Source organism: Mandrillus leucophaeus, unplaced genomic scaffold (assembly GCF_000951045.1).
Source record: "Mandrillus leucophaeus isolate KB7577 unplaced genomic scaffold, Mleu.le_1.0 Scaffold3, whole genome shotgun sequence".
NCBI classification, from domain to species: domain Eukaryota; kingdom Metazoa; phylum Chordata; class Mammalia; order Primates; family Cercopithecidae; genus Mandrillus; species Mandrillus leucophaeus.
Genome location: NW_012103142.1, coordinates 12,434,510 through 12,446,968, shown reverse-complemented (window position 1 = coordinate 12,446,968; position 12,459 = coordinate 12,434,510). Strand labels below are relative to the sequence as shown.

The 12,459-nt window shown below is 38.7% G+C and overlaps 1 protein-coding gene across 1 annotated transcript in view; it reads right to left on the bottom strand.

Moving 5' to 3' along the window:
* Positions 1-240: 240 nt before the first annotated feature.
* The window catches only part of CDC5L (cell division cycle 5-like), a 61,442-nt gene continuing 49,223 nt past the window's right edge, over positions 241-12,459 (bottom strand). The window contains exons 15-16 of the mRNA XM_011986845.1: positions 1,414-1,626; positions 241-673 (exon numbers count right to left, since the gene is read on the bottom strand). Coding sequence (XP_011842235.1) covers positions 569-673; positions 1,414-1,626 — 318 coding nt within the window. The 3' untranslated portion in view covers positions 241-568. The remainder of the gene's footprint in view (positions 674-1,413; positions 1,627-12,459) is intronic.

Here is a 12,459-nt window from a genome sequence, read left to right as displayed (position 1 = left end):
TGATATTTTAAAAAAAATTTGAGGTACTAAAAAGTTAATCTAACTTGTCAGTGTATACAGAAATGACCATTCTTTGCTGAAACTAACAAAGCCACAAAGAACTGCCTCTTAAGTGTTTAAGATACTGCATCACCATTTTGATTACCCAAGAGTTACTCATTAAATATGACACAGAGTACATAGCTGCTGGTTTGCGGGCACTCTTAAGTATCTAATTACTTAAAACAAAAGGCTACATTCTCAATTTTTTATATTTTGCTTTTATTCAAGAGTTACTCACAGGCAGCACTTTAAAATTAGGCTTTTTAAATTAAAGGCCAAAACTAAAAAAGTTTGCAAATATGACATTGCTAAAAGGATGACAGCCTTAATAATTTAAACTCTAAAATGTCCGTCCTGTGGAGTTAAGGTCTTTATACACAGAATGTGTAAGATCGGTATCATTTAAAATAAACAACCGAAAAACCACAGATGGTGGGTAAATTTGTCAATGAAGATAAACATCAGTTTCAGCCTTCTAGAGTATGAAAACCGGCAATTAATCCTGTGACAGAATATAAACTGTACTTCAGAATTTTGACTTTAAAGTCTCTTTCTCCAGCAGCAAATCAGCATATCTATGTTGAAGTTCCTTTTCTCTTTCTTGTTGTCGCTGAACATCTTCTTTTAGACACTTAAAGAAACAAAAATATTAAGTAATTCTTTTAGATGTAACTATATTGAAAAAAATCTACAGTACTTTACTATCTTAAAAACCAGCCGAGTTAAATCATGATTCTTAAGAGGTAAAAATTTCTCAAAGAAAAACAAACATATCAAATACTTTTGCTATAAAACCAGTATCACAGCCATTCTTTGATTTGGTCATATGAAATCCTGCTGCTACTTCAAATAAACAAACCACTACTGTCTTATCAATACCCACAAATGCACTTCAAGAAGCCCTGGCTGCCCTTTAGCTGGACAGGAGCTATTATGCACATTTGGGAGATAAGTTGAATCCAAATCCGGTCAAAGGAATTTGATGGTTTGGAAGGACTAGCTATGTTCTCAGCCACCTAAGTTATAAAACAGAAAGATATTGGTTTAGTTTCCCCTCACAGAGCTGCATGAATGGAATGTAATCAAGTTTCAAGGGGACAAATTACAAGGGCTAAGTATTCCATTTCACAGTGTATCTACGTATGAAACAGAACATGAGTAAAGGAAGGCCTTCGTATCTACACCTTGCCGAGTCTATCCATCTACACAGAGGCAATTCTAGATTAGAAAGTCAAACACTTTAGGCTCTCATTTTTAAAAGCCTGACAGTACCAACTTCAGAGACAGCCTACATAGGAGAAGTAAAAGAGGATAGCCCTGATAATTCTTTGCAGCACTCTTTTTAAGCAACGCTTCAATATATAACGTTACCTCTAGCCTCCGGGGAATAGCAGAATCTTCATGTTTCTTGAGTTCTTCAAAAGTGCGTAACTCCAAGTGAGCCTGTTCAATTTGGTCCCATAAGTCATTCAACTGTTTCATGAGCCCCATAGCACGAGACTGGTAACCCCCAAGCAAAATTTTCATCTTCTTTTCCATCTTTGCAGCTCTCTTGGCTTCTGTCGTCATGTGACCCCTGTTTATCTGGAGAGCAGGGGAAGATCACATCAGCATACATGAGAAAAGCAGGCTATTAAATAAAGGGCTAAAAAGGTACCATTCGTTCATGCATGTGCCTCAAAGCAAAAATACACTAGAACTCCTTATAGCTCAACTACTGTAAAAAAAAAAAAAAAAAATCAAGCTTAAGAAGGATTTATCTTGCACCTAAAGGGTTTTATAGGTGAGTACCAAATAATCTATAATCTATTTATAATAATTTGACCCATGACTGAACCTCAAAGCGGGCTTGAATGTCACAGTAGGGGAAAAACTAATGCCTACTTGCTGAAAATGACTTCTGCTATCATTCAACGTATTTATTTTGAGACTAGCTACAAGCCATCTTCATCATCTACATCCCAAAAACATACTTCTGGGAGTCTGTTCACACATCAAGACCTCAACTTTTACAGTTTCCATCCCAGGGCCTGCATCCTAAATCTCCTGGCTCTGGGAGCTGAGGGATCTAGTGCAAGTCTTCCTAGATCACTACATCCCTAGAACAAAGAGATACTTTTAATCAAGCATGCAAGTACTTTCAGGGACTGCACCCGTTGGGGGCAGTGCAGAGAAGGAGCCAAAAACATGAAGCTCCACATTTCTCCCTGGAAGGGGCTCATGGCACAGTCTTCCAGTGGCTACTTGACAGCCTGGCTTTTAACGTGCATGGGGGAGTTAATGGGACAGTGAAGTGCAAAAGTAGCCTTCTGGCAGCCTAAGCAGCAGCTGGACACTTTCCAAGCCTTTCCCCCTAGTCTGCCCCAGCAGTAACTCTAGGCCTACCAATTCCTCCTAGAAGGAGTTTATCCACACATCAAATGCCTCAATTTGCACAGCATCTACCCAAAGGACTATATCCTAAATTTCCTAGATCTGGTAATGGAAGAGACTAAGCATATGCATGTCTCTCTAGATCAGAAAACAAGGAGGTGGTTTTAAACAGATGTGCAAATACTTTCTAGGGCTACACTCTCTGGGAGCAGTGAAGAAAAGAGTCTGGAATATGCAGCTCTCATTTTCTCTCCAGAAAGAGTTTATAACCGCATACTCTTCCAGTGGCTACTTGACAGCCTGGCCTCTAACTTGCATCAGAGAGCTAATGCGGGAGATAAACAGTACCCCTCAGGCAGCCTGAGCAGGAACTTGGCATATCCTGAGCCTTTCCCCCAGCACATCCCACTGATAATTTCAGGCCTACTCATTCTTCCTAAAAGGAGTTTGTCTACAGACTGCGTGCCACACTTTTACAGCTCCACACAGACAAGGGACTGTACCCTTCACAACCTAAGCTCTGGGAAGTGACAGGGCTTTGCATTCCTGAATCTCCCTAAACCACAGAAAACACAGGTGGACATACTACGAGCCCACTTCCAGCAGATTATCTCCCCAGGATCACAGAGTGCAGCCACAACACAAGCATAGGCATTTGCCACAGAGACGGCTTAGTGTAGAGAGACTGGAAGAATCAAGCACTTATCTTCAACATGATGACAGAAGGAACTAGGACACATACCCAACACCTCAACCTTCCCAGCTACATCGAAGCATCTGGCTTCTACCTGACTGATTACAGGGTACTGATGGAATATAGTACCAAGAATAGAGACAGCAGTCTGAACAAATACAAAGATTTAAAGGGCATCTTAAAATCTCTAGCTGGATGGATTGGCAAGATTCTTCTGCTACACAAGGCCAGTCTAAGAAGTCTGAGAGAGGCAGTTGTCTCATGTAACGCACAGAAACCAACACAGAGACAGCCAAGAACAATTAAGAAATAGGAAAATATATTCCCCCCCCCCCAAAAAAAGGAACAAAATAAAGCAATAAAAACCAACCCAAGTGAACTGGACATATATGATTTACCCAACAGGAAATTCCAAATAATGGTCACAAAGATGCTCACCGAGGTCAAGCGAGCAATGCAAGAACAAACTGAGAACTTCCACAAAGAGACAGAAAGTATTAAAAAGTACCAACGAGAAAACATAGATCTGAAAACTACTAAAACTGAACTGAAAAATTCAATATGGGGGTTCGACAGCAGACTAGTTTAAGCAGACGAAAGGATCAGTAAACTAGAAGACCAGTCACTGGAAATCATCTAACCTCAGGAGCAAAAAGAAAAAATAATGAAAAAGAATGACCTAAGAGACTTATGGGACACCATCATGGAGAACAACTTATGCATTATCAGGTGCCAGAAGGAGAAAAGAGCAAGTAACATATTCAAAGAAATCATGGCAGAAAACTTCCCAAGCCTGGGGAAGGAAATGGAAAGCCAGATCCAGGAAGCCCAAAAGACACCAAATAAGATAAATTCAAAGAGACCCACCAAGACACATCACAATTAAAATGTCAAAAACTAATGGCAGAGTATTGAAAACTGCAAGAAAAAAGCATATCACCATGTATAAAGGAACCTCCATAAGACTATCAGAGAATTTCTCAGCAGAAACCTTTCAGGCCAGAAGGGAGTGGGATGATATATTTAAAAATCAAAAAGAAAAGAAAGAAAAGGAAAGGAAAGGGAAAGGGAAAAGAAGAGAGAAGAAAAAGAAAGAGAAGAAAGAGAGAGCAAGAGAAACTGTTAACCAAGAATACTATACCCAGCAATCCTGTATTTCAAAACCAAAAGGATGATAAAGACTTTCTCAGTCAGAACTGACTTTATCACCACTAGACCTGCCTTACAGGAAATGCTAAAAGGAGTTCTTCAAGCTGAAGGAAGAAAATACTTATTAGTAACATGAAAAAATATTAAAGTACAAAACTTGTTTTTTGTTTATTTTGGATATTAACCCCTTATCCAGGCCGGGCGTGGTACGTACATTGTCATATCCAAACATTCTAATACTCTAATGGCAGTGAGTAAATCAATTATATCTCTAGTATAAAGGTTAAAAGGCAAAACTATTAACAACTAAAGTGCAACAATTTGTTAAGGGAATATTATGTAAAAATTTTAAGTATAACATCAGCAACATAAAATATGGGAGAAAGGGGTGTAAAAGTGCATAGTTTGTGTATGCAATTGAAATTAAGTTATCAACTTAAAATACCCTGTTATATAAGCTCTTTTATGTAAGCCTCAAGCTAACCACAAAGCAAAAGTCTGTAACAGACAGACAAGAGATAAAAAGATAAAATCCAAAGCATACCACTACAGAAAGCCATTAACACACACACACACACACACACACACACACACACACACACACACACGAGGAGGAACAGAACAAAGGATCTATAAACAGAAAACAATTGGCACTGGTTAAGTCCCTCACCTATTAATAATTACTCTGTAAATGGATTACATTCCCCAATCAAAAGGCATAGAGTGGGCCAGGCATGGCAGCTCACGCCTGTAATCCCAGCACTTTGGGAGGCTGAGGTAGGCGCATCATGAGGTCAAGAGATCAAGACCATTCTGGCCAACATAGTGAAACCCCGTCTGTACTAAAAATACAAAAATTATCCGGGCACGGTGGCAGGCGCCTGTAGTCCCAGCTACTCGGGAGGCTGAAGCAGGAGAATCGCTTGAACCCAGGAGGCAGAGGTTGCAGTGAGCCCAGATCGCACCACTGCACTCCCGTCTGGCAACAGAGCAAGACTCCATCTCAAAAAAATAAAATAAAATAAAAAATAAAAGGCATAGTGGCTATTAATAAAAAGAACAAGAACTTTTTAATCAATAAAAAGAACAAGACCTCACAAAGTGCTGGGATTACAGGTGTGAGCCACCACACCCCAGCCTGGATAAGGGGTTAATATCCAAAATATCCAAAAAACAAACAAACAAAAAAGCTCAAACTACTCAATAAAAAACAAGTAACCCTATTTTTAAAATGGGGAAAGGACCTAAATAGACATTTCTCAAAAGACGACATACAAGTGGTCAACAGGTACATGAAAAAAAACGCTTAATATCTCTAATCATCAGAGAAATGCAAATCAAAACCACAATAAGGTATTACCTTACACCTGTTAGACTGGTTATTTTAAAAAATGAAAAACAGTATGTGTTGGCAAGAGATGTGGAGAAAAGGGAACCCCTGTTCACTGTTGGTGGTATTGTAAATTAGTACAGCCATTACGGAAAACAGTATGAGGTTCCTCAAAAAACTGAAAACAGAATTATCATTCAATCCAGCCATTCCACTTCTGGGTATATATATCCAAAGGAATTGAAATCAGTATGTCAAAGAGATGTCTGCACTTCCATGTTCATTACAGCATTATTCACAACAGCCAAGATATGGATTTTTAAAATATGGTATACACATACAGTGGAATACTGTTCAGTCTTTAAAAAACAGGAAATCCTGTCATTTGCAACAACAGATGGACACAGAGGACATTCTGCTAACTACTATAAGCCAGGCACAGAAAGCCAAATACCATACGATGTAACTTGTATATGGAATCTAGAAACATTAATCTCACAAAAGCAGAGAGTACAATGGTGGCTACCATAGGATAGTGCGGTAAAGGGTAGACAGGGAAAGGGGAGATGTTGGTCAAAGGTACAAAGTTTCAGTTAGACAGGAAGAATAGGTTCTGGTGATCTATTACACAGCATGGTAATCACAGAATCATGTTTATTTCAAAATAGCTAAAATAAGGGATTTTTAGGCTGGGCATGGTGGCTCACGCCTGTAATCCCAACATTTTGGGAGGCTGAGGTGGACAGATCACTTGAGGTTAGGAGTTCACGACCAGCCCTGCCAACATGGTGAAACCCCATCTCTACTAAAAATACAAAAATGAGCCAGGCAAGGTAGCACATGTCTGTAGTCCCAGCTACTCCGGAGGCTGAGGTGGGAGAATCGCTTGAACCCAGGAGGCAGAGGTTGCAGTGAACCTAGATCGCACCACTGTACTCCAGCCTAGACGACAGAGCAAGCCTTCATTTAAAAAAAAAAAAAAAATAGATTTTAAATTTTCTCTCCACAAAGAAATGTTATATATTTGAGGGGATTAATATGTTAATTAGCTGATTTAATCACTTCACATACGTGTATGGAAAAATCACATCTTACCCGATAAATATATGCAATCATTATATGTCAATTAAAATAGAACTTTAAAAAATGCACCCAGGTGCAGTGGCTCATGCCTGTAATCCCAGCACTTTGGGAGGCCACGGCGGGCAGATCACCTGAGGTCAGGAGTTCGAGACCAGCCTGGCCAACATGGCAAAACCCCAACTCTAGTAAAAATACAAAATTTAGCCAGGCATGGTGGCACACACCTGTAGTAGTCCCAGCTACTCGGGAGGCTGAGACAGAAGAATCACTTAAACCCAGGAGGCAGGGGTTGCAATGAGCCAAGATCAGGCCACTGCACTCCAGCCTGAGCAACAGAGCAAGATTCCATCTCAAAAAAAAAAAAAAAAAATCAAAGTCAAATAAGCCCATGGGAGGTGGAGGCAGAGGAGTAACACTGCATGTATGTGCCTTACAAACATGAGATGGATCTAAAATTAATTTAAATGAAGAAGTTCCTTTAAAACCATTCATTTCTTCAGATTTTTATAAAAGTTAAGCTTTTATTCCTCTGCAATTTACTTGAACAATAAATTCATGAAAACTGTTAATGTCCTTTATAAATGAACCTCTGATAAATCAAACCATGTTCCATGGCAATGATTATATGTCTCCTAAGGGAGCCAGGATATACTGGTTGAGGGCAGGCAGCACAATACAGTGGGGTAAGAGTGAGTCACTTGTACAACCCAGCACTGCTGCCTAGCTGTTTTGAGCTGATGCAAGTTATTTAACCTATGTGTCTCCATTTCTCCATCAGTAAAATGGCAGTCATTGCTACAAGTTATGAAGCTTAAATAAGATCATAGACATAAAAAGCCTCAGTTGCCCAGTGCCTGGCAAGAATAAACAGTCAACAAATGTCAGGTCTGATTATGATGATTATTTTCCAGATACTAACAATTCAAACATTTTGCTCTTTTCCCTAATAACTAAGGGGTAAAAGGATGAGGCTTTAAAAACTTCATTAAAATTCCAACTTCAGTATAAGTCTACATGGACCCTTTCCTGGAAACACAGCAAGGAAAAACAGTTGGTCCTTCTTTTAAGTGAGGAGTTTGCCCCTTGTGGACCACAAGACCAAATAACACACACTGGACCTCTGTCCTACAGTGTAAAAATAGTGTTAGAACATGGACTCGCGGTGCTTCCCAACTCTATGGGAAGACTTTCTAACCCTGAAGTTCAAATAAGGTGAAAAAGTATCTAAGTATTTGATCCAGTAACTGCACTCCTAGCATTTCCCAAGAGAAATGAAAACATGTCCACACAAAAACCTGTACACAAATGTTCATAGCAACATTATTCATAATAGGTAAAAGCTGAAGCAACTCAAATATCCATCAACTGACAAATGGATAAACAAACTGTGGTATTATCCACACAATGAAATGGTACTCAGCCAGAAAAAGAAATACTAATATATGCTACCACATGGATGAACTCTGAAAACATTATGTTAAATGAAAGAAGCCCATCACAAAAGACCACATATTATATGATTCCACTTATGTGAAATATCCAAAATAGACAAATCTACAGATACAAAAAGTAGATTAATGGTTGCCTAGGGGTGGGCAGGTTGGGGGGAATGGGGAGTAACTGCTGATACAGAATCTTTTTCTGAGGTGATGAAAATGTTCTAATAATAGTTGCACAACTATGTGAATTTACTAAAAGCCACTGAACTACACACTTTAAATGGTCTTCACTTTATGGTATGTAATTTATATCTCAGTAAGCACATTATAAACATAAGGTATACAGGGAATAGAAACACTACCTCCACAGGAGAAAAAAAAAAATCCTCATCTTCAATTCTTCTGTACAGTAAACGCAAAAATATTTTTCCCCAGAAATCAAAAGCAGTACTTTCTGAGTGTAAGTTCTAGAAAGGTGGTAGTGGGATGGAGTTAGAGTTAAAAAAAAAAAAAAAAAAAACTTCTGCCACATAAATTTTATGACACCATTAAGGGGAGAAGATGATAATTCATGCTCACTCTTTTCCACTTCAAATATTTCTGGAGTATGTCTTTTTAAGCCAGTGGTTTTCAACCACAGCTAAACTCACCAGTGCCCTAACTCAAGAGACTCTGATTTAAATGGCCTCAGATCTTTGTGTCCTTAAAAGCTCCCATAAGATTCTAACAGGCAATTAGGATGTCAAACTCTGTTTCAGCCAGAGTCATTACAGAAGCTAGGTATCAGTTGTTTTCTCAACTATATCTACCAAAAAGTCCTCATTTCCAATAACATATGAGCAACTAAATCCATCAAGTTATACTCAAGTTCCTTATTCTATAATTTAACATGTTCAGCCAGGCAACAGTGGTTCACGCCTGTAATCCTAGCACTTTGGGAGGCCAAGGCAGGTGGATTGCTTAGAGCCCAGGAGGTCGAGACCGACCTGGACAACACAGTGAAACACTGTCTTTCAAAAAATATAAAAATTAGCCAGACATAGTGTCGCATGCCTGTGGTTCCAGCTACTTGGGAGACTGAGGCAGGAATCACCCAAGCCTGGGAAGTTGGAGGTAGCAGTGAGCCACGATCACGTCCCTGCACTCCAGCCTGGTCAACAGAGCAAGACCCTATCTCCAAAAAAGAAAAACAATTCAGCATGTTCTAAGAATACCCATTATTACATACTCCAATCATATCTGGATTCAAACTCACATTCCAAAACCTTAAGAGCAAATAATTTCAAATTAATACATACAATGCTTTTTAAAAATTAGTCATACGAATTAATATTTTCATTCATTAAGATAACTCAATTATCTATACACTGTGCTCCGTGGATAGTCCATTTCCAGTTTGGTGTAAAAGCATAACATCCATACTCAGAAACTGCTTAATTAGTCATCAAGGTACGTTTAGTATTATCAGTACCCTGTATCTTGGAACTACCTCACCTCATCCAGTGGAGTCACTTATTATTCTCAAACCATCAGAGATTTTAAAACTTCAAAGTTGTTAGCTTTCATTTAACGCCAATCATTTTATTTCATTTAGCTCAAGCTTTGTAAGTCTTCTGGCTCAAATATTGTGCTAAAGCTCCAAGCAAATATGAACATAAGTTGTACAAAAATTAAGCACAGAAAAAAATTAATTTAGCCAAATAACTATATAGCCATTAAACATATAAAGAAGAAATGGAATACAGCTTTTAATATTCAAGTTGAACTTAGTTATCTTACGTCTGTCATTTGATTATTAAAACATGAAGGAAGATATCTGCATGCTTTGTAAAATGCTCAACCTATGATTGCTCAATATGCTTTAAGGAAAAATCCTAACCTACAGTTTCTGGTCTTTTTCGAGCCAATAAACCTCACGCATGAAATGTACATGCATACAGGGACAGGACTAGCTTAAATCAGCCCAGCTCCTCCCAACACCCATCCACACACAGAAACAACACTGAGGTGCAAGACAGTACAAAATTTTATTTCCTAAAATTCAAAGAAAAAGGAAAAATCAGACTCAGATTTAACCAGATTCAGATTTCTAAATTAGTTTTTTAAAACAAGCACTAGCAACTGCCCTGATGGACACCTTGCTTTAGAAGCCACCACACTGTGCTTTAAATATGTACTGGCACAAAATTTCTAATAGTCTTAAATAAAATGAAGTTCACTATCACTAATAGGAATTTAAAGTAGACCGACACTTGATACAATTAAAGCTGACTTGATCAAATATGAAAGGGTAAACTTCAATTCAAAGAAAGAAGTTAAGAATATATCCACATACAAATCGGTAGGAAGACCAAGCTGACAAATTTTACGCATCATAATTCTATTTCATAATACAGTATCTAAAATTTGCTTCAAATTTGCTTCAAAGTAATAGTGGAAGGGGGGATAATAGGGGAAACAAGAGTGGCTATGATTGATGACTGTCATAGCCGGGTGAGAATACATGAAGATTCATTACACCAGCATACTTTGGGGTACATTTGAAAATTCTTGTAACAAAAGAAATTTTTTTTTTTTTTTTTTTTTTGAGACGGAGTCTCGCTCTGTTAGCAGGCTGGAGTGCAGTGGTGGGATCTTGGCTCACTGCAAGCTCCACCTCCCGGCTTCATGCCATTCTCCTGCCTCAGCCTCCCAAGTAGCTGGGACTACAGGCACCCGCCACCACACCCGGCTAATCTTTTTAAATATTTTTAGTAGAGACAGGGTTTCACCGTGTTAGCCATGATGGTCTCGATCTCCTGACCTTGTGATCCGCCCACCTTGGTCTCTCAAAGTGCTGGGATTACAGGCATGAGCCACCACGCCCAGCCAAAAGATATTTTAAAAGTCAAATTCAATACTGTATCTACTCTAAAGGCTACTTTCTCAAGACCATACGTCACAAACCATGAAACATCAATGTAATGAAATATAACGAGACATTAAAATTTACAAGTATGTCAACTATTTCAACACACCAAAATGTATACATGAAATGTTAGATTAAAATCCACAATGATGTAAAAATCTATTTACACTAACCAAAATCTGAGTTTTAAGCCTCACTCAGTACAACCATCTCTCTCCTAAAATCAGCCCATGTCTCGAATTTCAGACTTTCCTCAAAATTTACAGAATATAAAAACTTAGCCACCTGATTGTTTAAAGTGAGGTTAGTTCCTAATACCTCATAGTATCAAACCAAGTATAATCCAATTAGGAAACTCTAAGGGTGATATAGATTTGAAGAGACATGGGAGAATTCCCATTTACTAAAACCTGCTATTCGCTAATCACACAGTATCTCATTTAATCTTACATTATCTCAAACTCACACTTCCATCAAACAAAAATGATTACTCAGCCGGGCATGGCTGGGTCACACCTGTAATCCCAGCACTCTGGGAGGCCAACGTGAGTGGATCACTTGAGGTCAGGAATTCAAGACCAGCCTGACCAATATGTTGAAACTCGTCTCAACTAAAATACCAAAATTAGCCAAGCGTGGTGGCAGGCGTCTGTCATCTCAGCTACTCGGGAGGCTGAGGCAAGAGAATTGCCTGACCCCTGGAGGCAGAGGTTGCAGTGAGCCGCGATCGTGCCATAGAACTCCAGCCTAGGCAACAGGAGCAAAACTCCATCTCAAAAAAAAAAAAAAAAAAAAAACTATTACCCAATTTTACAGATAAGGAAATATAAGACCCAGAGAGGTTAAGTAGGGCACAACTGCTGGCATCATCACCGAGTGGCTCTGTGGCTTGCCCTAGGCCACAGCCACCAGGGGATGATGCCATGCAGTTGGGCCCCACTTAAAGTCCAATACATTTGCCACACCACTGCTAATAAACCGAATGTCCTCCTTGGCTCAGCCCCTGAAATGCAAACATGCCTGAAAAAATTTAAGCTGTGGAACTGAACGGCTTAAATGCCATCAGACAGCTCCCCGAAAAATAAATTATTCTAGACACATGTAAACAAGAAATAAGACCTTAATTAGCGATTCTGCCCATCATTCTTTCCCTGATTTAGACTCTCACCTATATGTACCCACTTATAAGAATTTTGACACCTGAGAAGTTTTTCCTTTCCTCAGTTTGTATTTTAAAATTCTAAATTCTTTTATTAACAAGCTATAAAACTATAAGAAAATAAACATCTCTCAAAAAAATGTATAGAAAAAAGGTTGCATTTACCACTTTTTTAGAAGTAGGGTGGAATATAACCAGTGTTTAATCATATTTACAACTATTAAATGAAAAATGTAGAATATGATGATCCCAGTTTAGTTTTAAACACCTTCATCCAAACAT